The sequence below is a fragment of the Capsicum annuum genome, chromosome 7 (genome assembly GCF_002878395.1).
Source record: "Capsicum annuum cultivar UCD-10X-F1 chromosome 7, UCD10Xv1.1, whole genome shotgun sequence".
Taxonomy (NCBI): domain Eukaryota; kingdom Viridiplantae; phylum Streptophyta; class Magnoliopsida; order Solanales; family Solanaceae; genus Capsicum; species Capsicum annuum.
This window is the reverse complement of record NC_061117.1, coordinates 123,921,599-123,948,167: the sequence shown is the minus strand read 5'-3', so window position 1 is coordinate 123,948,167 and position 26,569 is coordinate 123,921,599. Positions and strand designations below refer to the sequence as shown.

At 34.7% G+C, this 26,569-nt stretch overlaps 1 protein-coding gene across 1 annotated transcript in view; it reads left to right on the top strand.

Annotated features, from left to right (window-relative positions):
* LOC107876594 overlaps positions 1-24,241 on the top strand; it is a 67,069-nt gene extending 42,828 nt beyond the window's left edge. The window contains exon 3 of the mRNA XM_016723484.2: positions 24,089-24,241. Within this exon, the coding sequence (XP_016578970.2) occupies positions 24,089-24,241 (153 nt within the window). The remainder of the gene's footprint in view (positions 1-24,088) is intronic.
* Positions 24,242-26,569: the final 2,328 nt, after the last annotated feature.

Below are 26,569 nucleotides of genomic sequence, written 5' to 3'. Positions count from 1 at the left end.
ATATCCAGAAGATCTGACTTTCTGGTGTTAACTTTCTGCCTGATGTCATATAGTTTACAAATATTTGTAATGGATGTATCATTTAGACCAAAATGAGATCCATCCAAATTAATCTGTGATAGGTGAATAACTGATATACTAACTGCCTTGAACTTGCCATTAGCTCCCAGCTCCTCCGCATGAAATAAGGGAACTAATGCAGATCCAGTTTGTGGGATGATATTTTTGTTCTTCATGACAACATGAGGGACAAAAGTATTCATTACATTAACCAATAAATCTTGATTTGGAGGAACCCATATCTGGACCTTAAGAAAATAATAGGGGATCCTTTTTCAGTAAGTACGCCACTGTAGTTGTACATTTTAATGCTAAGTATTATATAAAAAATAGAGAAACTAAGCACTAAATAGGTACTCACTTTACCAGCACTCTGAGGACTTTCATTATTCATGCTAGCCAAAGTCAATAGAAAACCCGAGACTTAGTGAATTAGGGAGAAACCATGACAGAAATAATTTCATGAGAGATTTGATTCTTGGGATTTTAATAAGTTATATTTTACCACATAGAAAATCAAAGGGACCGAACTATTTGTGGTCTAAAAGTATTTCATTATTCCTCAAAGGTAAAGTTGCAAACTTGGAAGTCTACTGATAAGTGGTGATTTTACTACTTATTTGCACCAAATAGTTGTGCACACTACCATGTTTTGTATAATAAAATGAGACATCATCATGATTTAAATGCACTAATATCCACATTTGGAAGGTATATAGTTGATAAGATGAAAAAATATGGATTGGAGCTCAAAAGGGATCAAATAGAAGAAAAAGGAGTGGAGCTGGAGACCTGGAGCAGTTCAGCCTCAGTTACTGAGGCCGCGGTCCTCAGGCCACTGCCGTGGTTATTCGAGATAGTCATCATAGTGCGATCTCAGAGAAAAACCATGGTTGCATAGCCACGGTCGCGGTCGAACCTGCACGACTGCGGTATAGCGGGAATATAACCCAGGGAAGTTTTTTAAAAATTGCATAGATGAATCCCAAACCTTATATAGGAAAAAACCCTTTCTTCTTTGGGTATTTCTTACCTCAATGAGAATTTTGAATTGGAAGCTAGAAACCCCAATTAGGAAAGTGTGTAGCTAATTTTGGAGGCTTGATTTCTTAGTATTTTATATAGAATGAATGCTTTGTATAATTTAGATGGTATATCTTTATTTACTTTCTTCATGAGTAGATAAGTAAATTAGTCTTGGGATTATGTTGAACTAAAGTTTAATTGTGTTTGGGTGCTGTTGTGTTTTCATGATTATTAGTTGTTGGGTATGGATTCAACCATTTCTTGAATTTATGAGTTGGAATATGTGGGTGAAAACCCCAAATCTCCAAATAGGTTTGATGGGTGAAAACCCCAAACTCTATAAACCCTTCATCATCCTTAAAAGAGTGATGAAGGTGAACATGAGGTAACCCATAACATCCTTGAAAGAGGGCTATAGTGGGACAAGGCAATGGTGGACAATTAAACCTATGGTTTACTACCTTTTGCAATCTTAGAAATAAGTGTAATAGGAGTATAAATCATGTCAAGAGCATCATCCTAGAAATAGGGATGCTTGATTGAGGTTTTTCATGATTACAAATTACACACTTGTTAGGTGCTCGAAAGAGCCAAAGAGTGAAATAGTTGTGATTTTATTGAAAGATTAATCACAATGATCTTCGACCTAGCCTATCCTTTAGTTAACAACTAAGTTTTTTGTTAAACCACCATCAACCCACATGTTTTTACTTTTAGGTAGACATAATCCCAAGATCTCCTCAAATCTTGATTTTAAGTCAAAAGTGTCATAGTCGGGCGTTACTAACCAAAAGTCATTACAAACAAATCCCAAATCAATTCCCCCATTTTATTTTACATGTCGTGTTTGTTAGCATTTTGGGTAAACTTTTAGTAATTAGAGTAACCATAAGATTTAAAATTCATAATTTGCTCCTTGTGGATTCGACCCCAACTTGAGTTGGGTTAATGAAAATGACCGTCTTACCCCTCAAACATGGGAGTGAGTTGAGCGTTATCATCCACCTGCTGCCTCTGTGTAGACATGAGTGAGACATATGTGGATTTATTGTGGATCCAAGACAACAATAGAAAGATTTGAGTCTTAGATTTTTATTTAGTTTTCTAGATTTGTATTTCAAATCTTGTATATCTAGGTAAGTGTATACTTAGTCAAAATATATGCAATAGAGTTTTTGTTGTATTCGGCTCAATCTTTTTAGTAAAAGATTGGGCTGAGTTTATCTGCAATTCAATTAAGAAAACAAAGGATAATTACTTGGGTTCTTTCTCTTTACCCTTCGTTATTACCTGTTTATTTTCTGGTAGTGTCTACTATTTTTGCTTATCCAAAACGTCCACTATTGCAAAATTAAATACAAACTCTTTCCATACCTCACAAGCAGTAGCTAGTTTCGGGCTCCATTTGGAAGCCTCGCGAATAATCTCATTACCTTTCCAAGCAATGGTTTCCTTGCAAGTCGATTGATAATGTCCAAACAAAGCAGTGACCAATTACTTTTGTATGTTGAAACTAAAATCGCGCATCTGAGACATACCTGAGATAATTTTATCTTATGATCCATGCAGAAGCGTTGCAATCCTTGCTTTATGAGAAATGCTTTGAGGAATAACACTTTACAAGTATTGTTAGTACAAAATAACTAACTAGATAACTCCTACAATCTTAATAAATGATTGAATGTGAACTAAATACTTCTACTCATTATACTTTTAACAAATGTAGAATACTATAGTACAAATTTACAAGATTCAACAAATAGATACATTCTAGAAAAAATCGGGGAAGGAGGGAAGAGACAATTTGGGGGGAGGAAGCTATCTACATCTTGCAGCACTAACAAATGAATAATCAAAGAAAAATTCACACCTTTCTCTCTTTTATAGTAGGAAAAAACTAAATATATATTTAAACAGCTCCTTAAAGTATGAATAATGTGCTTTTACAGTAAGCTCAATTAACCATTCTATTAGACTAAATGATAGCAGAATCACAATGGTAGTGCATAGAGTTATGTTCACTGTGAAGGGTATGTTTAGAAAGCAAAAAAAATTGAGCGGTTACAGAGGCTAGATTAAAGAATGTCACGTTACGTTCACTGTACGGTTATTGAGTATCAAAATTCATATTCTTTAGGGGACTTTGAACTTTGTTTGGAGTTGAAACTTTTTTCTTTAGAGTTGCTGCCTGCTTCATTCTTGCTAACTACTAATAGAGGCAACATAACATAGGAACACTGTTAGAGTATTAGTTACACAAAAATAATAGAGACCAGACAATGTAGCAAGCATTTTTGAAAGGTCATAAATACTTTCTCTGTCGCAATCCTTTCGTCTATCATGATGTCCCTATACTTGGAAAATATGTTCACAACCTTGCATCAACAGTAGAGAGTGTTAATCACAAGAAATTACATCACAAAAATATTAGAAGACTTGTCCTGTTTTTAGCTTATAGCTAATTTAAGTAGAGATTTTAATCGCAACAACATTTGAATACTTAACTTCTTTTTTCAAGTTAAAAGTCATAACTTTTTTTCTTCAAGTTAAAAGTCATTTAACTTTTAGAAATATAAGGGTAACTGATGCAAAAATATTGAACATTTTATCATTTTATCCAAACCTTCTAAGAAACAGATTATAACATGGAATACTTGATGACAGCTAGCTAGAGTCCTAGCATGTTTATCATATTTAGACCATAAAGAAACACTTATTCAGGGGGTCACTGACATATACTGATTAAAAGATGCAGCTAGAACAAAAACAGAGGAGCATTAAAGTATAAAAGACATATCACAATTAAAGATGCAACTAGATCCAACAATTTATATGGCCAACCTTGTGATACTACTGCATTATATGAACTAGACTTCTTCTGTGTATGATGTCACCGACTTAGTACCTATTATGGATGTGTCTTAAAATTTCTTTGGCTGGTGTAGATGAGGTCACTCAGGTTGATGTGATTGCTCTCACTGATTTCTCAATAGGTACTTTGCCTATTAAATACCATGGATTTTCTTTGACATCCAAGAAATAGAAGTATAATGAACTAAACATAACAGGGTAAATGGTGCCTTCCGATTTATCAAATTTGAATTGCGAATAGTTATAATGACTTGAAAATAATGTAATGACACCTAGTACTTAAGAATCATTGATTTTTTTTGCCTGCCAATAACCGCACAAAAAGTAAAAACAGAGAGCAGTGAAACTAATAAATTGAGTGATAAACCCCAAAAGCAAAAAAGAGAAAAAGAACGAATGAGAAGGTTCATAGGACGACAACTTTATAATTTTTAGAAGGTTTTCTTTTAGATTTTCCTCATTTTTCTCTTTTTCTGCTCTGGTTTCTTTTTCCTTGCTATTTGTTTTATGCCTTCCCACTCTAATATTTTTCTGTCACTTTCTCCATTTGCTTCTTCTAGATGTAATACTCTTTTTCTGTTGTTTTTTCTTGTTTTTTTTATATTGTTGTGGCAGCAAAAGAGAACACTTGTATAGTTTTCTAACTTGAACAGATGGAATTATGTTTTGAATGTTCATGTACAACTATAAGCAATAGCACCCATAAACCCACCCAAACCGAGGGACGGTGTCACTTTAATCAAGCAAGGTTGGCTAAACATTATAGTATAAACTAAGCCAAAAGCCATCAAATATATACTTTATGCAAGTTACTGTAGCATTCGACAATTTTTTTTCTCAACAACAACCCAAAACTTTTTAATCATCATACCCTGAAGTCATCTATTCATAGGCTATAGAACAAAATATAGTTTTGATTCGATCTGAGAAAATACATGACCCGACCCGACCTCAGGCCTTGTCATAATGGGCATCCTAAGTACAACCAGGATCGAGGACAACCCCCTGTTACCCAGCACAACCACCTCTATCCATCCTTAGATGGAATTAATTTTGAACATATAACAAGATAGCGTTATTGTTCTCATTGAGACTCTGGGATAGGGTCACAAGTGTGACTGATCCAACCGAGTCCAACCATTCCACACCAACCGCCAAACCATACCAAACCAAACCATAGACCATAAACCAAAGGGAATACCAAAACATAATATGAAAATCAATCCTAAAATATAGTAGGATGGAACTACCAACAATATTGTCTAATGATGTTATCCTACCAACTTATTACAATGCTAAGGCCATCACCAATACCAATCTCGCTCATACCAACCCCCAAAAGTATCATAAAACCTCTATCCAAAAGAGTAACAAAATTCGGTTGGGACATGCCCCCAACCATGGCCATAAACCAATATCCAAAATAAAAGAAAAGTGTTTAAAGAAATTCATAACATAAAATGATGCCTTCCAAAAGAATGAAAGCTCACCACTTCAGTCCAAATGCTGATAGCGAAACCACGGGCTAGATAAGATGAGTAGAATGATCGGTTCCTGAATAGCATAGGTATACAATCGCTAGTAGATGGGGTTAATGAATGACCACTAGCATGAATCTCAGGATAAAGATAAACTAATGCTAGTTATAAAATCAAGTGAAACCATCCATAGTGCATACGACCATACATATATAAGTGCTGGGAAAGGGAACCGGGTTTAGAATGCATTTAAAACCTTTATACCTAGGTTGTGTAGCTTTGCTGTCCTAACCACCCACGAGCTATATGATTTCAGCTACCCCTGCTGAAGGGGCCCGAGTGTGTGTAGCCGCACGACTAGGGAATATCCCATGGATGACTAGTACATCCCCTAATATAAAATGTGACACACACACATAGTCATCAAGACCTCTCATATCACTAAATATGAGTTTCTAATTTTGGTCCCCCCGGACCTCCACCTTCCACGGCTTAGCTACACCCCCCATTATTAATGACTAATTAAAACCATGTCCAAACAATCCATTTATCATTTATTAACCAAGGAAAATATTATTGGTATCGTAATACCACTATTTACTTGCAAGTAATATCCACAGCCAAACCATTTAGGTTAAGGGGACCTTAGGTGCCCTTCCAATTACCATATTAAATCTTGCCCTTCCAATTACCATATTAAATCTACTTGGGAGACTTTTGTATTCTCCACAAGCATAACCAATTAGCCTTTATCCTTTTCAAACCATTTAAACCATACATAAATCTTTTATCCAGTTTAAAACATGTAAGAGTTCCACTAAAAAAAGTCAATGCAATGAACGTATCTTTATAAGTATTTTATCAAACACCTTGGGGCATACTATAACCAAAATCAATTCCAAAGACCATTAAACCTTTACCATGAAATTCAATTGTCCAAATCCACCATTGATGCATATGAAAGCATAATTAAAACCATAGGAAACCATAACCAAGCATCCATTATCAAAACCCCCAAATAATAGTTGAAAACCATAATCATGAAATAGTAAAACCACGAAATCAATCATATAAACAATACCTTTAGTTGAAATTACAATGAGGGAAGACAATAATGCCTTATACCAAAGAATTAATTAAAAGAAATCACCAAGACATGCCCCAAAGCAATCCATAAGATGAAACCCTAGCCTTCTTGCCCTGAAACCTCTTGAGAGAATTTTGAGATGTTTTGGGATAGTTTCAAAGTGTTAATGAATAGAGCAATAGGGTAAATAACCTTCTAAGTGTATTAGAATTCGTGGGTCCTAGTTAAGGTAAGTAGGAAAATATCCAAAATACCCCTACTTAAATCCCTTAAAAACCCATCATAGGGATATGACTGGCCCATACGAGTATACCCTCTTGTACGATCAGTATCCACCGCTCATATCTAAAACTCAAACCTTGCAACAAACACCATCTAGTATACGACTCATCTAACCAAGTCATAACCATAACATACAATCCGTACCCATAACCCATATCCCTAGCAAAATAAAATATCAGGAGGATAAAAAACTGCCTACCATACGAGTCCCTGATATGACTTATACCAAGCCCTACAACTCGTACCCCTAAATTATACCCATTTCAATGACCAAAACCATCCCACCTACTAAAGCTGGTCAACATACTACAGGACTATACCACTTGTACCCCAACATACAACTCATACCCATGTGTCGTATTGGGTCCGAAGAACGGATTTCCAGGAAATTTTTAAAGGGTCAAAACCCAGGATGTTTCAATAGATTCCTATTATAAGGAGGAGAAAAGACACTTGAAGATCCAATGATAAACCACAGTTATATTCAACACAACATATTTAACAAAGGCTTCTATATTCTGAGAAAGCTCTTCCACTTGCATAAGGAAAGTTAATCAGCTAATTCAAGATCATAACTTTTACAACCACCAAAACAATTGAGCGACAAGTTATCCAACATCTAAAAATTAAATTACCTTTTTCAAATCAATGGATCATAGATCGTTCTATTCCCACCCTTCCTAAAAGAATAAAACACTAAAGAAATACGGAGAAAAAAAAGAAAATAAAAGAGAAAAAGCAACTTTATTGGTTCCTGATATAGGCAAGATTCTTTGGTATAGTTTAAAGAAAACTTTAAATAACCCAAAAGATAAATAAAAGTAGAATAAAACTAGTATGTGTTGAATATCATTTACCACTCCTATCACAAAAAACTTATGAGAAATAAACATCCCCAGCTTGATGCATATTATCCTACACAAGTAACATAGATTATCAATATTTGTGCTTAGCCGGTTAGATGATAAATACTAAAAAATAAGGATTTCTTTTATCCATGGTCCTTATAATTTATCACTCAGATACCACTCACCTTGAGATCTTGCTAGGACGCTGACTGGGGCAATCCAGTAACCAAAATTAAAAATAAACAAGTGAATTATATCAAAAGGCATGAAATGTAGTAAGGAATAAAGGTCAACCACATGAATAGTGAATGTGCCATGATAATCAGTATGCTTGGGTGCTCCAAATTTATGATTATTATGGCCACTATTTTAGCCACTATTATAACGATTATTTGACGAGGAGTTACCATGCCCACCACGTGCAAGTTCAAAATGTGTAATATACACGATATGTAATAATTTCAAAAGGCTTAAGCACTTCAAAAAATAAAACTATTTAGAATTTAAGTGTCTTATAAGTATTAGATATGTTAATTTGCCTTGAAAGACAAACTAATATTAAAAAGAAAAGGACCAGAATAAAGTAGAATTGATATAGATGATTTAATATTAACTGATCCAAACTAATTTTGGTCAAGCATTTATATGAAGAAACATAAGATTTTAGGTGAAATACTAAGGTAACAAAAATGCAATTAAGACAAGAATTGGAAACCCTAATTTAGAAAAATGCAAGTCACACATTTGTTGATTCATATGTGTGTGTCCTATAAGATATTTAGAGTTTATTAACCCTCAAGCAATGCCCATGAAAATCATAGATGTCACGCCCACGAATAGCATCATTACCATCGCGAGCCTCTTCTAACTATTAATATTTCCAACAAAATGATGTCAAAATAGCTTAAAGTTTAAGAAGGGAATAAATAATAAATTTTATTTTAGCTAGCACAGATAAAACTCACCTCAAGAAAAGCATAACCAGAGGGTCTTGGTGGAATTTTTAGATTAATATGCATTATTGGGCCATACTACAGTTGCACACGACACTTATCTAGTTTAGGATTCAAATAATTTGGACATTAATTAGTAAATGAAATCCAAATAATCTTTCATGAGTACAAACCTTTATAAGTTTGTCATAGGTATAAGTGTTATAATCTACACTTACATTAGGCCCTGTAAGGGTTTTCCTAACTCTTTCTGCAAATAACATGGGAGGACCATCTATAAACTTAGACTTCCAGTGTGGATTATTACTCTCAGGTAATTCCGTGACTCTTGATAGGAAAACATATTTATATCACCTAAAATATGTTAGAGTCTTCCATCTGAGGTTTTGGAGAAAACTTCTAATAGTTTCATGATAGTCTAACCATCTTCCAGAGAAGTGCGCAATAATATTAATAATTAATGTATAGACATCGTTCATTACTTTGGAGCCATTGCTATCTTGTTTGACTGCACTCACTATTTTCTCCTTATAGTCTAGGGTTAGGTAATTATCCCACCAGATTGTAAGCTGACCAGTAAATCCAACAGTAATTATTACCGCTATACCCCTATCATTTGTGTCAGGGCTAGCCTTGCAAATTGTACTGTACATTAACATTCTATGTACCATCATAGAAATTTGCCTGTCAGATAGGCCATCTATGTTCCATTAGTATATTTCATCATATCTAAATCTATGGGGAACGTACAATGCTTGTTCGTCAAATAGCACATCTTGACGAGTAGACCTTGGATAGTAAATTATTTTTTGGGCTGGCTTCCTAGCAAACTTGTCTGATATTTTCTTAATCTTAGATGGACCAACATGCTCATCATTGTCCTCTGCTGTGATATCATTATCATGGATGGGATTTATTCATAATCCATTAAATTTTTCTGCTAATAACTTCTCTATATTTTTGAAGTCATTATTCAGCCTGAAATTTTTAATCTCAGAAGGAGGCTGAATATTGGTAGTAGCAGTAACCTCTTGGTATTTATGCATAGTTTGACTAAGCTCTAACCTTTGCAATTTAGCTAGGACCTTATAAACTTTTTCATGTATAGAAACAATTTGTTCTCGTAAAATACTCATGTACATATTATCTTAGTTATGCTGTTTCAACATTATATTGACATTTTGAGTAGTGATAAGCACAGTATCATTCTCAATTAGCTTAGCAAAAGCAGTGAACTGAACTACTTTATTATCTTTGTCAATTTAGAATGATTGTTGGAGAGGGAGCATTGATGTAGTGATTTCCCAGTAGCCAGCTTAAAATCCCTAGCAATCATAGAGATATAATAATCTACATACTTAGCCATGAACTATGGTACAAAGGCAATTATTTTGTTATGCATAGAAAGATCAGCCTAGAATTCTTCTTGAAGAGCATATTTTTCTTCTTTATTGAAACTTTTGGGAAACCATTTTCGAAATGATTCCTATCTATTAAAATAAGGATTGGATCACTTCAAATGATATTCCTGGAATATTTACAAGCAAAGCATAAACTCATAGGAATAGTCTTGATTTAAAACGGGTCTAAAACTTAACCCTTAATGCCCATCTGGCTAACAGGCCTTCTAATTAGTCATCCGGTATGAAGCCTGAATTAAAACTATTACTGCAAGTCTATATATTGCGACCTTAATTTCTTTAGGATAATTTTATTCTTATTTTAATAACTTATGCTATTTTAGATATGTAATATAATCTGTCATAGCTCAACACAAAGAGTTTAGCCTATCATAGGCTAATGAATAAATTGAGTAATGTAACGCCCCGAATTTGTACCCCGAATGCTACACGGTGCTCATAATCCCGAAGGACCACAAGCTAACCCATGACTGGTACCTGCTACAATAACTAAATAATAGTACTATAATATATGGAAATTAGGCGGAAAACATGCCATAAGGTTCAATACTATAATAAAACTGAATACGGTATAACAAATACCAAATCTGATACATTTGTTTGAAAATACTCCAGTCTAAAATAGCCTCTAGATTGTCTGAAATATGGAGTAGATGGGGCAAGTCCACAATTAACTTCGAACTACTAAAATAAGCTGAACTACTGTAATAATCATTATGTCCTCAAACTAAGAAGACTCACCACAAAATCTGTCAGCTAAATATTTGAACTACTAAGTATGATCAGGAGCCTGCACATCTGAACCTATGATATAAAACATCATAGAATAAAAGAAAGGTATGTGTCAGTACTTTGAATGTACTGGTATGCAAAGTAAGGTAGGATGAAAAACATGGGTTCATATACATGAACAATACTGACTGAATGACATGAATATAATTGAATGAGAGTATATGCATGAATACATATATTGTAACTGAGATTGTGATAACACTGGATACTAAGTTTTGAATTACTGATTTACTGATATTTGAGTTTACTGATATGTGTAGCTGATAACTAAGGGACTGTATCTGACAGCCTTGATCCTATGGAACTATTCTAAGTTTCGTACTAAATTGAGTGAATGTATCTGATAGTCCTGAAACTATAGAACTAAACTGAATTCTATTCTGAGAATGTGGGAGGTAATCATCTAACCAATATGCCCTATATAAGATAATTGATGTGGGGTCTAATCTGTATCCCTAATTGGAAGGGTGTCAGTACCATGCCTTGGGTTAAGACAACTGGCTGTTGGGTCAGTCCTAGTCTAACAGGTGTCCCCTGAGATCAGTCCAAAACTAACGGGTGATCCCTAAATATATCAGTCCTATCTAACGGGTGACATCTAGTAACCTATGCTGGATACGTAGTTCTGGAACTTAGGAATTTCTTTTAGGGACCCAGTCTTAGGTAACGGGTGATCCCCTATCCCTAGGCTCTCTTGGTGCTGAATCCTACTCCCAACCAAAAGACACTGAACTTATTCTAAGACCGTACTAGGCTTGATTGAACTGTTACTGATCATACTGTTTAACTAAACTTAATTGAGTTCACTAAGTTCCATTGACTGACGGAATACTACTGGATTCTATTAATTGACTGAATACTATTGAGTTCTGTTAGCTAGCTGAGTTTACTGAGGTTAGAATTGAATATTGATCTAGAATGGACTAATTCTGAGTTCTTTGAGTACTAAACTGATTACTAACTGAATTCTAAACTGAATACTACTGGTTTCTGAACTGAATACTGAACTGAGGCTGATTACTGAGTACTATTGAATTTCCTAAGTTCTGTAACTAACTAAGAGTACTCCTAATTGTGACATGACTGATACTATCCTGAGACTAACCATGGATCTATGTAATCAGCTAAATTTTTGGGTATTAAATAACCCTAGGACTCGTTAGCATGAAAAGTAGAGCATAGCATAGTCATAAAAGTCATAACAATGTATGCTAGTCCATAGTTTATTCATAGAGACATTTACTCAAACACTTGTAATGTATTAACTTGTACATGAATGAGGAATGCATGTTCACATGTTATAATTTCATTATTCAACTCATATGAACGCCATGAAATACTTGGAGGGCATAGTACATGCACATAACACTAGACAATATGAGAGCATCACAATTTCAACACCAAATTCACAATCTCAAGGCTTTAACATGAATTCACATGACCCTACACATATAATAAATGATTTTACATGAATCTTGCAACTAATCATGGATTAGAAAACCTCATCAACATAATAATCATGAAAATAGGTAAATCAAATTATGAATTTCATTAAACCCTTTAACTTGTAGCTTCAAAAAGGTTTCTTAAACTCCAATGGTAGAAGCAAACCCTTGGATGAAAACTTAACAGACCTTAATGCTTGAATTCTTAAAGGTTGACAGACTGTTCTTGAGAATTGATCTTGAAATTGATGTTCTAAGGTTTTGCTCTTGAGAGCAATTTGAGAGAAAAGAGTGCAATTTGCTTTGTGAGGGCTGAATTTCATATTTTAGGGGCTAGGTCAAAGTGAGAAAAATGTCCCATTTACCCCTCTGGATGTTGTTTTTTTAATGAATGAAAAACTGGCCTAGCAATGCGCAGACTGATGCTCCATATCGTTGGCATAGACGCGATACCTAATGCAGCGCGTCGAGTCCACGTCGGTTCACTGGAATTCGCACTGGGAGCTGGGAAAAAATACTTGTTGATGTGATAGATAATGCGCCATGTTGAGATCGCATTAATACACTATTTTGGGTTCCCAGACATGTGTCAAACGAGGTCCGAAAAATCCAAAACTCGTTTGGGAACACCTACTAACATCCCTGATCATGATTCAACCTAAAGATTGATACTTTAAGGTCATAAGAGTCGTGAAATAGAGTTTCCAACTAACTAAGGCCAAAATAATACTAAGTCTGAATACTTAGCTAGATACAAGCATAAAAGACTAAGCTGATCTTAGGATTTTTTTTGCGGGGTCTTAAAAGTAAAATTAAAATTAAATTAACCTTAAGATGGATGGCTTGTGCTGAGAATCAAAGAGCTTTTATATCGTAATTAGAATATTTTTGCAAGAGAGAGAGTATTCTAGTGAGTGGGGTTCTGAAAAACCTATCCTTTACTACTAACAATGGGCTCCTTATATAATGGAAGCACCTGAATAAAACGACAAAATAAAGCAAGTGACCTTTACTATTTGACCCTTACTATTTACATATGGATCTTGCTTTATCAGAAAGCTAATGGCCCTTACTATTTTGCTTTTTCAAAGCCATCTGCTATCAAACCTGTTTCCTTAATAATGTGAGTAGTGGTGGGGTATTTTTAATTTATTTCTTTCCTTAGCCTTTTGTGGACGTGGAAGATTCTTCCAGAGTGTCTTTGAATTTTGCAAGATAAGCATCCAAGTCTATGTTTTTATCACTTTGAATACTTTGGGACTCCCCGGCTAAGCAATCTTCTTCATGACCTGCTGACGATATTGACACATCTGAAGAACATTTTTTATCGAGATTCTTCATTAAATCTCGTTTAAATTTCTCTATATATAAAGTAAGGATGCAGATTTGGATATTGTCCCTTTATTCATCTGGAGTTTTCGGGCAACACTCCTGAATGGACTATGTTCCTCTTGTTCATAAAGAGGAGTTGTTTCTTTCTGCTACTTATAATTATTTATGAAAGCTTTGATTATTTCTATTAATTGGTGTCCATGGACATTTCCTTCAGCCGTTTGTTAATTTAATTTTCCCCAGAATTTAGTGTAATAAATTCTCATTAAACAAGGGATATTGTCAGGATTTGATTTTACTTCTGTAGATCATTTCAAGATCCAAGGAATAGAAAATTCAATGAAAACTATAAAGTATGTAACTTCTCATTAGAAATTGTCTATCAATAAAACACATATAACAATCCAAAAAAGGACTTCATGGCATCACTAAGCCCAAATTATGAGATAACGGGACTAAGGTCGTACAAGGGGTAAAATATCCAAATCCCCTCACCCCATGTGAGAAAATCAAAACTAGATAAAATTTTACACCTCGTGTGCCACACTTCCTATCGTGGAAGCTAAAATCCGTGCCATGCCACTTATTTCGAAGACTAGCCTCCTTGACACGGTGATATCGCAGAGGCTTACTGCCTCAAAATTTAAAAATGACCCCAAACCTCATTCAAAAATTTTGAAACTCTTTCGAGATAACCTATTGACTTATCTGAACACATTTTAAGTCAAAAATTGATGTTTTGTGTATGGAAAGGCCAAAAATAAAATACTTGAAAGTTTGAGGGTGTCAAGTAGTTTGAAACAATATAGTTTCATAGTGTCTACGGTATTTGTATGTAGCCATAGTGTAAAATGTATCGTCTAAATATTTTTGCATAAGTTGCCATGGGTTATCTTTCCATCTAATATCATGTCGCTTAAGAAGTACTATCTCTTCTTCTTCTTTGTTGCGTTCGTACAACTCAATATTTTTATTAGTGTTTTTCAAGGCACTAGCATATGAAGGAATATTAGATTCCTCTTGCCTTTTGTATTTTGATTTCATAAAATCCAAAAATGGATGATACAGTTGTTCATCCATATTCATACTTGATGAACCTGAACTTGAACTTGCAATGTTCGGGGTAATAAGCCTTTTGATTTTTAATTTGGATAAGGACAGTATTTCCTCTACCTCTATTCGAGGTGATCTACCTCTTCTTCCCCTTTCTTTGTATGAGGATGCCTGTGATACCATCCTTTATGACACAATAGAAAACATCAATTTAAAAATTTAAGGACTTTGTTGAGTGGTTTATAGTTTATAACTAATCTGGGTACACCCCTTTCCTGTTCAACATATTCATTAAAATAAAAAATAGTGCATGACTAGGGAGATTTGGAAGGTCTTATGAGGCCTTTATATAAAAGATAATCAATTTCTTTTTTTACATAATTCTAAATATACATCATTCATTTGGCAAGGTCTTGCATTTGTAGGAATATTTCCTTCTTGAAAACTATCCTCATAAGGAAGACTAACCACATGTCTTTTCCATTGCCAAAAGATATTGTGATGATCTCCACATATATCAATTGAAAACTTATTTTTCAAAAAACTTAATCTTCACAACAAATTTTGGGTTTTGAAGTGTTTGATCAATAGTTAAACTGCAGATTTCTTTTGTCAAAAACTATAATTGCTTATTTTTATAAAGAATTCTTTCTTTTACTAAATTTAAATATCTATTGTATAAGGGTTCACACCATTCGAACTTAATATGTTTGTTTTGAAAAGTTCTCGTCACATCAATTTCATCCCACCATGTTATGGTATATATATGAAGAAACCAAGGTTTTCCTAAAATGATATCATTAGTAATATCTTTAATAAGAACAAAGGTTTCAGGCATGCAAACTTTATCTTGGAAAATAAAAGCCTTGGGGATCTTATATTCTGCACCCATTTTATTACCACTAGCATTTATACCAACAAGAGTGGTCTTGAAAAAATATTTTTAAGGTATCAGACCTTTTCTGATGCAATTACAGCCTGCCCCGCTATCAATGAGAGCTTTTAACTCTTTTTATAATTATAGTCAGTTAAAAGAGTTACCTTATCATAAAAATGTTGTTGAGCAACGACTTCAAGTGTCTGAAGAAAATCTTTTTCAGAAAATCTTCTTCTGGTAAAGAATCATGATGGCTTATTTTGTTAGGTAGTGGAGTAGGGTGTTTTAGAGTAGAAACCCTTTTATCTATAGCCAAATGGTGATTCTTATGTAAGTCTATTTCCTTTTTGAGGGTTTTAACCTCTTTCTTAAGATCTTGAGTTGTTGCTGGTATCTCAACAACTAGTTGCCTTTTCTTCAGAAGTTTAATTACTTCTGCCATGGTATAAAGACCTTTTTGGGAATAAATCAAGGGACGTTTTTCTTATGTGTGAGAATAACTAGTAGATGGTTGGTTATCCCTATTTCCCAAAGATTTTAGCATTTCGAGAAGAGCTGTTAATTTGTCATCTTTCAAGACATTTATTTCTATATCTTGAAATTAAGAGATAATGCTATACAAAATATTTTCATCTTCTTCGTCTTCACAAGGTTGCCCTTGTTGACATGGAAGACATTCATCTTCAGAAGACATGAAGTCTTCATTATTGAGGGCACACATGTCCTCCTCTATGTAACCATTTTCCTCATTATCAGTATGATCCGAACTAGAATTTTGTTAGAGAAATTAAGTAATATTTTACACAAAGAATCTTTAATCACTTCATCAAGAGTAAGACTCTTAATCTTGCTTTTGACTTTAAATTCTTTTGAAAAATGGCCAACTCTGCCACATCTATAGCAGGCATTTGTATTTTTAGCTTTTTTTGTACTCTGCATGAGATTTGTAAGACTTTTTTCTTTTGGTCTTCTTCTCTATTCTCTTTGACTTTTTGACTTCTGAGAATTTCTTTTTCTGGTACCTTGAGGTTTCTTTAGAACTCTTAGGAACATCAATGGCGAATTGTTCACAAAACTCGCCTAATTATTGTCTTTCCTTAAGATGATATCTTTTAATTTGATGATTTAGCTTATCGCATCAGACAAAGCTAATCCTTCCTGATTACAAACCTTTATAAGTTTGTCGTAGGTATAAGCGTTATAATTTATACTTACGTCAGGTCCTCTAAGGATTTTACTAACTCTTTCTGCAAATAACATGGGAAGCCCATCCATAAACTTAGATTTCTAGTGTGGATTATTACTCTCAGGTAATTCCATGACTCTTGATAGGAAAATATCTTTATACCACCTAAAAGATGTTAGAGTCTTGCATCTAAGGTTTTGGAGCAAAGTCCTAATAGTTTCAGTATTATCTGACTATTTTCCAGAGAAATGCTTAATAATATTAATAATAAATGTATAGAAAATGTTCATTACTTTGGAGCCATTGATTTTTTGTTTGACAACACTCATTATTTTCCCCTTATGGTCTGGGTTAGGTGATTATCCCATAAGCCTTGAAGCTTACCAGTAAATCCAACAGTAATCATTTCTGCTATACCCCTATCATTGGTGCCAGGGTCAGCCTTGTAAACTATACTGTACATTAATATTCCATGTACCATCGTAGAAATTTGCCTTTCAGATAGGCCACGTACATTTCATTCATAGATTTCATCACATCTAAAACTATGGGAAACATACAATGCTTGTTCTTTAAATAGTACATCTTGAAGAGTAGGACTAGAATAATAAATCATTTTTAGGCTGGCTTCCTAGCAAACTTGTCTGAGGTTTTCTTAATCTAAAATAGACCAACATGCTCAACATTGCCCTCTGTTGTGATACCATTATCATGGATGGGATTTATTCTTAATCCATTAAATTTTTCTGCGAATAACTTCTTTATATTTTTGAAGTCATTATTCAGCCTGAAATTCTTAATCTTAGGAGGAGGCTGAATACTGGTATTAGCAGTAACCTCTTGGTCTTTATGCTTAGTTTCAGTAAACTCTATCCTTTGCAATTTGGATAGGACCTTATCAATTTTTTCATATAGAGAAACAATTTGTTCTCCTAAAATACTCATGTACATATTAGCATAATTATGCTGTTTCAACATCTTATTGACATTTTAAGTGGTGATAAGCACAATATCAATCTTGATTTGCTTGGCAAAGGCTGTGATCTAAACTACTTTATTATCTTTTTCCATTTTGAATAATTGTTGGGGAGGGAGCACTGATGTAGTGATTTCCCCAGTAGCCAACTTAAAATATATGATGATCAACATACTTAGCCATTAACCATGGTACAGAAGAAATTATTTTATTATGCACAGAAAGATCAGCATAGAATTCTTCCTGAAGATCATATTTTTCTTCTTTATTGAAACTTTCAAAAAACCATTATAAAAATAATTCCCATCTAGGTTTCAAGAACTCCTGTGAGATATTTTTTCTAACCGGTGATCCCAGACTAAAATCAATTTTGTTGTAATTCATTTTAAACCTGTGGGAAAATCCATTTTGGATTCAGCTGGATCCATATTAGAAACTACAGTAACAATATTATTGCTGTTGATTCTGATATTGTGTATTCTAGAACTTTCTCTGATCTGAGATGTTGAAGCTCTAGATGGTGATCTAATAATATAATCAACAGTGGATATGTAAGAAGATGTTGATCTTGTTTGTCTCGATGATGATGCTATAAGTAAATCATCAGCCTTGTTAAGTAGAGGCAAAGAATTAGAAAATTTGATCTTTACAGTGCCATCAATGGCCTGTTCTACTTATGAAATCTCGCTATTGAGATTATTTTGAGGAAGGGCTACATCCTTGAGGATCCATTCTTTTGGGAAGTCAATTTCATCCCATTTAATAGGTCTTCTAATAACAACGTTTTACCTAAAAAAATTGGTTTCATTCTTGAAATCCATCATTTTACACATAGGATTTAATGTGTACAGAGGCGTATAATATATTCTATAACAAATAAATATTACTTCAGTTCCTGGCATGTAATTATAGACATGCAATTTAATGCTTAGTATTAAGACATTTAATGAATTCTCATCACAAAGAGATATCTGTAGATTAGGAAAAGCATTGAAGGACCGGATCGCATCAAATGATATTCCAGGAACATTTACAAGCAAGCATAAACTCATAGGAATAGTCTTGATTCAAAACGGATTTAAAACACTGCCCTTAATGCCCATCTGGATAACTGGCCTTCTAATTAGACCTCTGACATGATGCCTGAATCAAAACTATTACTGCAAGTCTATATATTGTGACCTTAATATCATTTGGATGATTTGATTCTTATTTTAATAACTTACACCATTTTATACATGTAATATTATTCGTCATAGATCAACACAAAGAGTTTAGCCTATCATAGGCTAATGAATAAGTAGAGTAAAAATAAAATAAAATTATCCTTAAGATGGATGGATTGTGATCAGAAGCAAAGAGATTTTATTTCGCACTCAGAATATTTTTACAAGAGAGAGCGAGAGTATTCAAGAGAGAGGGGTTCTTAGAAACCTGTCCGCATCTACTAATAATGGGCTTGTTATATAATGGAAGAACCTAAATAAAATGACAAAACAAAGTAAGTGGCCTTTACTATTTGACCCTTACTATTTACAAATGGCTTTTGCTTTATTAGAAAGCTAATGGCCCTTACTGTTTTGCTTTTTCAAAAGTCGTCTGCCATCAAGCCCGTTTCCCCAATAATGTGAGTAGTGGTGGGGTCCATTTTATTTATTTCTTCCCTTTATCTTTTGTGGACATGGAAGATTCTTCCATGGTGTTTTGGAATTTTGCAAGATTATCATCCAAGTCTATTTCTTTATCACTTTGAATACTTTAGAATTCCCCGGCCAGACAATCTTCTTAATGACCTACTGAAGATATTGACATGTCTGAAGAACGAACTTGATAGAGATTCTTCATTAAATCTTATTTAACTTCCTCCATATATGAATAAAGGATTTATCATTTGGATATTATCCCTTTCTCCATCTTGAGTTTTTGGAATATATTTTTGAATGGACTGTGTTCCTCTTGTTCATAAAGAGGAGCTGTTTCTTTCTACTGCTTATAATTTTTTATGGAAGCTTTGATTGTTTCTATTAATTAGTGTCCATGGACATTTCCTTCATCCATTTGTTGATTTAGTTTTCTCCAGAATTTAGTGTAATAAATTCTCATTAAACAAGGGATATTGTCAGGATTTGGTTTTACTTCTATAGACCATTTCAAGATACAAGGAATAGAAAATTCAATGAAAAAAATACATTGTTGATATGCCTTTAAAGTATATGTTTTCTCTTTACATTTCAAGTAGTATTAGTGATACCTCCACCTAATCATTATAAAGAGTTTTAAAAGGCTCTGGCCATATTTTTTGCGAAGGACCATGCAAGATCCACCATTTAGCAAACCAGTTGTGTATGCTTTGTTTGTAGACATTTCCACAAAATTTAGTAAATCATGAATGAGATTTCTCAGGATTCTCACACGAGAAAGCTTTATCAAAACTTTCAACATAGTCCCAATAATTGTACTTAACTATGTTTTTTCGATGTTCAGAAAGAACATATTCTTTTTCTTTAAGGGTACTCAATCACCATTCAACATGATAAAAGATCTATTTGATTTTAATTTTGGAAAAACTATAATCCTTTCTGATACCTCCACTTGCATAGTAGTGTTGAATTTCTCCTGAAGCAGTTTGAGATAACACAGTTTTGTAGTGTCTACAATATTTGTATGTAGCCGTAGTGTAAAATGTATTGTCTAAATATTTTTGCATAAGTTGCCATGGGTTATCTGTAATGCCCCTCAAATCCTCATCCATTCTGAGCCTTAGAGCATATTTGGTAAAGAAAAAATCTGTGTCTAAATGTTTCAAAAATATCCTCCCAAGCATGAAATACTTTAAATTGTGTGGTAATCTATTTGAGCATGAATTAAGATCATAGAGGTCCCCTAACTCATGGTCGAGTTGAAAACTTTCCTATCGTTCAAGTTTTAGTGACTGTCAAAATTTGGGTCAACTTCAATCAACCATAACTCCTTGTATATATCAAAGTAGAGGACCTACTATATATTAAATAAAATTTCTTTGAATTATCTTTTCAATGACACCAATTTTATCCAAAACCAATATCGGAGCAAAGAGTTATGCCTATTTTAATCCAGCATATCAAGCTGAGAAATGTGTGACGACATTTTTGATGGCCCGTCACATTTCTGACAATATTTTTGACGTCCTATCACGTTTCTGACGATATTTCTGATGATGTCATCAACCTTAGGTAGAAACTCACAAAATCCATCCTTTTGTGACGACATTTCATGACGGCCTTTCACAGGTTTGATGGCCTGTCACAAATGTCGTCAGCTATTATTTTCAGCAATTTAGAGACGTTTTTGCAAGGGTATTTTGGTAATTTTCCATCTTTTGTTATCCTCTATAAATATGAGAACCCACTTCCAAAACCCTAATTTCATCATTTTTCTCTTCCAATTCTCTTAAGAATATCTAATTAGTGTTTCATCAAGAACCCTAATCTTCCAAGATTCATCCATAAATCTTTAAGTTTTCTGTAAGAATCAAGTTCCTCATAGTGTGGGCTTCAATAATCATTTATTACAAGTGCAAAAAGAGTCTCAAGCATTAGAATTCATTATATTTCAAAGGTTAAGGTATGTATATGTTGATTCTTGGGTCCCTTTCATCCAAGAAGATCAAGAACCCTTTTTAAAACTAAAAGATTTTAATGTTTATGAGTTGTTAATGGTTGAATAAGCAAAGCATGTCCCCTAAAGGTTTGATAAAGAGCTTAGGTGAAGTATAAGGGCCATTATAGTATGTTGAATAGGAAGCTCGAAATTTTGAGCTAGTCCATGCATGCTTAGTATTTGATAACATTCCCTAGTAAGTGAAATGTGTGAAATAGCATAAAATCCCCAAGTAGGTGTAAAATCGGTCATGTCTAGTAGTTGTTGAAAAACCCTAGTGAACAAGTCGAGATATGATGGTTGTAAATTCCCCAATTATGTACTCTTTGAAATATGCTAAGTTTTTAATACATTTCAAGTGGTTAGCAAGTAAGTTGTGATATGATAGTATGAAGTTTCCCCAAGCCATGTGATACCCAAATAGGTGTCAGGACTGATATAGGTATGAAGTACTTGATGTAAGACCTTCTTGAATGGGGTATAATCTAATAGCATGTTTTTTCTACGCTAGTATATGTTGATGATTTCTAAATGCTTGAAGTGACTCTGTAGTAATTGTGGTGATGAATAGAGGTTTGCGATCCTAAAATGCTTGAGGTGATATCTTAATGAACTCTTGTGATGATGCATGAATGATTGTGATAATACATGAATAATTGTGATGATGAATGAATGATTATGCTTTACTTTTAAGCTATCGAGTCTTGGGGGTATTTATACCCGACAATAGAGTTGTTGTCTAGAGCCCGTGTTAGTTTTTTGATAACTCCAATCGAGACATGATTCTCAGAACTCAGTGAACTATAGGACTCTGTATCCTCAGACAAGTGCAGAACTTAAGAAAGCTCAATTATCTCAGTTATCTCTGTAATCTCTGTATCATTAGTAATCTAGCCTCAGTCCTATAATCAGCTCAGATCTAATAGTATTCAAGTGATTCAATTATAATCTTAGAAGTGATTCGAGTAATCTATTCAAGCTTTGCATTATCAGTCGGATAACATGAGTCGATACATTTTCCATCAGATACAAAACTAAGTAATCTCATCGTAACTCAGTCAGATCTTTTGAGAAACATGATCAATATTAGATTTAGTTCAGTTGTGTTCAGTTAAGATTTCAGTTTAGAGCTTTTCAGTTAGGAGTAGAAGCTATCACCAAGCAAGGGAAGGGATGGCGGCTCTCCCGTCAGAGAGGCCGAGTCATTAAGAGCAATCCTAAAACTCCAAAACTGCATAGCCAGTGCAGGATGCATGAGTCTTTCGTCAGTAGAGGCTGTCACCGTCAGAGAGGTTTTACTATTAAATTGCCTCAGGCTAACTTCCTGTGAGAGTCATCCCGTCAGAGAGGCTTGACTAGAGAGGTCTTTACCCGTGGCATAGTATTGACACCCTTCTAGCTTGGGTTAAAGGTAGGACCTCACCTGTGGTAGGTTGGGGCATGTCAGTTAAGTAACTACTTCCCACAGTTGCAGTTTTAGTATCTATCTTTAGAAATGAGGACTATCAGATACAGTCATCCATCTCTATAAAGAACTCAGATAGTTTTATTGATTCATTGACCATCCCATCAGATAGGCTTGGTCTCATATATAGATGCTTATTATCATATCTAGAGATCTCCCATCAGATAGGCTTGATATCAGTCTCAGACTATGTTAAGTATTCTTATTATTATATCTAGAGATCTCCAGTCAGATAGGCTTGATCTTAATCTCAGATTCTATCAAGTATCCATGTTGCCAGATTCGGACATGATCATAGTTCTCATCATTTAGAATCGCTCCAGAATAATTTGTTAGAAAAGTTGATCTCTAATTCTGTCAGTCAAAAATAGTAAGCTCAGAGTTCAGTCCTTGATGTAAGTATATCCAGATCCTCAGTTATCAGTATCAGATGAGTCAGTAATTTAGTATCTCAGTTTTAGTAGTGAGTTTAGTCTGCAACAAAGTGGTATCCGTGTTTTAGTATCTAGAGTTATGATGATTGTGTTCATGTTCTGTGCATTCATGTATTTGTTCTCATACGACATCTTCATAATTATTCAGTTTAGATATTGTGCATGCATGAGCCCTTAAATTAGCCTACCTTGTCTACATACTCAGTCATTCCTGTACTGACGTATTTGCATTATGGTGTTTTATTTGACACCATAGGTTCAGAGGCATAGGATGTAGAGTATTCTCAGCAGTTCAGTCCCAGTCAGTAGTAGTGGAAGTGAGTCCTCTTTTTTCTAGGAAGAATCTCAGTTTACTATTATTGTTTCAGACTTTGTTTATTTTCAGTTGATAAAGTTAGTTGGAGACCTGTCCTATCAACTCCACAGTTCAGATAGTTTAGAGGCTTTTCAGATGTATGTGTTAGTATTCAGTTTTCTGTAGTATGAGTATTCATAGATGTGTTGAACCTTATGGCTAGTTTTTGTATTTATTTTAGATATTATGCAGTGTACAGGTACAGATATCAGTAAAGGGTTAGCTTGTGGTCCTTTAGGGTCATAAGCACCGTGTGATGTCTTGGGATGGGATCTCGGGGCGTTACATGCTTGGTGTCAGAGCCTAAGGTTCAAGAGTATCCTAGGGAGTCTGAAAAACCGCATCGAGTATAGTCTTGTGCATGGGTGTGTAGCATGCCACATTTATGTATAATAGGCTACAGGATGCTCTTAGTAGCAGTTTCCCTTCTTTCAGTGATTATTTCGTGTGAGTGAGCATGAGCTCAAGTTGATCCTCAGTGTAATCCATTTTATTATTTTATTTACAGAGTATGCCTCCTCGCAGAGATTTTGTTCGTGGGGTTAATGATCAGACCCCTCAGCCAGTAGATCCTGAGAATGAGAGTGTGTCATATACAGAGTTTTGGGCCGCTTTCCAGGTGCTAGCCCAAGATGTGACTAATGTTAATGGAAACCGTTAGGCTGCAGTCCCACCTCAGCAAGATGGGAATTTTGCCGCAGCTAGGATTAGAAGCTTCATGAAAATGAACCCGCCCAAATTCTTTGGGTCAGTAGTAGGTAAGGATCCATGACCGTGAAAGAGTATTGTCTTAAGTTTAACCAATTAGCTAAGTATGTTCCCGACTTGATAGCTGACCCTAGAGCGAGTATGAGTAAGTTTTTGTCTGAGGTGTCGAGTTATGTGTTGAAAGAGTGTAGAGCTGCCATGCTCAATAGAGATATGGATCTTTCTAGGCTAATGATGGATGCACAACAAATTGAGGCCGATAAAATAAAAGAAGGAGAGAGAGTGAGTAAGAGAGCCAAGGTAGGTAGTCGAGGTTTCCCGCAGTCAGGGTCTCAAGGTTGTAGTAGTTCTCAGTATGGTCAAAAATTTTTAGTTGCAGCTCCATCTTCAGCTAGTATACCCACACCTGTGTTTGGGGGTGTCAGATTTGAGAGAGCACCAACCTCCAAAGCCCAGAGTAGTGCTACTGGTATTCGTACCCATCCGCATTGTAAAGAGTGTGTAGGCACCATATGGGTGTGTGTAGAGATGGTAGTGATGTATTTTTTGGGTGTGGTGAGTAATTCCATAGAAGGAGAGAATGTAGAGTGCTGACTCAAAGGGGTAGACTTTATGCGTTTTAGGCTCGCCTTAATCGGGAAGGATTCCCTAAAGTAGACTTGAGTATGTTATGATCCCTTCTTCTTTATGACATATATTGATAGATCATTTTCTTCCATTTTGATCTTATATGTTAGCACGAGTCATGCATGAGTTTCTGATCTTGATCGGTCAATTACGACCCAGTCTGTAGGTGCCCCGCACCGCCCAAGTATTTCAGCGAAGTGTGATTAGAGGGACATAGAGTCCCAAGGGTGAGATACCCCATAGTATTATGATATTTCATGCCATTAGAATCATCCCGATGCATGTTCAGATTTTCTTTATAAAGTTAGCATCAGTCATTGTTGTATTGTCAAGTCGTGCTTTGAAAAGTTTGCTTAGCCAAACATTCATTCATTAGATATGCGCATTTAGTAGAAATAGTTTAGCTTGTCAGCGTGTGTTCTGTCATGTATTCATGAGATCATCCCAGTTATGATTCTATGCATTAGATATGCATGTGTATTATGAGAATTCAGCTATAAGTATCATCAGTCGAGTATTCCATGCATCAACTATGCATGCCCAGTGTGAGAATTCAATATATCAGTCGTTCCAGTTGTGTAGACCTGATCTGAGATGTTTCCATTTCTTGAGTAAGTTCTGTAGATCCATATTCTCAGTCTATCAAGTGACATTCGAGGATGAACATTCTCAAGGGGAGATAATGTAATGCCCCGCAAAATCCTCTTTCATTCTGAGCCTTAGAGCGTATTTGGTAAAGTGAAAATCTGAGTTTAAATGTTTCAAAAATATCCCCCCAAGTATGAAATACTTTGAATCATGTGGGAGTCTATTTGAGCATGAATTAAGATCATAGAGGTCCCCTAACTCATGGTCGAGTTGTGAACTTTCCTATCGTTCCAGTTTTAGTGACCGTCAAAATTTATGTCTACTTCAATTGACCATAACTCCTTGTATATATAGAATTAGAGGAACTACTATATATCAAATGAAATCTCTTTGAATTATGTTTCCAACGATACCAATTTCATCCAAAACTGATATCGAATCAAAGAGTTATACCTATTTTACTCCAGGATGTCAAGCTGGGAAATGTGAGATGACATTTCTGATGGCCCGTCACATTTCTGACGACATTTCTAATGGCCTATTGTGACGACATTTTGTGACGGATTGTCACAAATGTCGTCAGCCATTTTTTTCAGCAATTTAGAGATGTTTTTGCAAGGGTATTTTGGTCATTTCCTACCTTTTGTGAGCCTCTATAAATATGAGAACCCACTTCCAAAACCCTAATTTCATCATTTTTCTCTTCCAATTCTCTCAAGAATATCTAATTAGGGTTTCATCAAGAACCCTAATCTTCCAAAATTCATCCATAAATCTTCAAGCTTTTTTGAAGAATCAAGTTCGTCATAGTGTGGGCTTCGAGAATCATTTATTACAAGTGCGGTTAGATTCTTAAGCATTAGAATTCATCCTATTTAAAAGGTTAAGCTATGTAGATATTGATTCTTGGGTCCCTTTCATCCAAGAAGATCAAGAACCCTTTTTAATACTAAAAGATTTTTACGTTTATGAGTTGTTAATGATTTGTATGAGTTGAAATTGATGTTTAATGTGTTGTTGAGTTTTGATTTATGTTTACCTACAAAATTTATGAGCTTTGACCCTA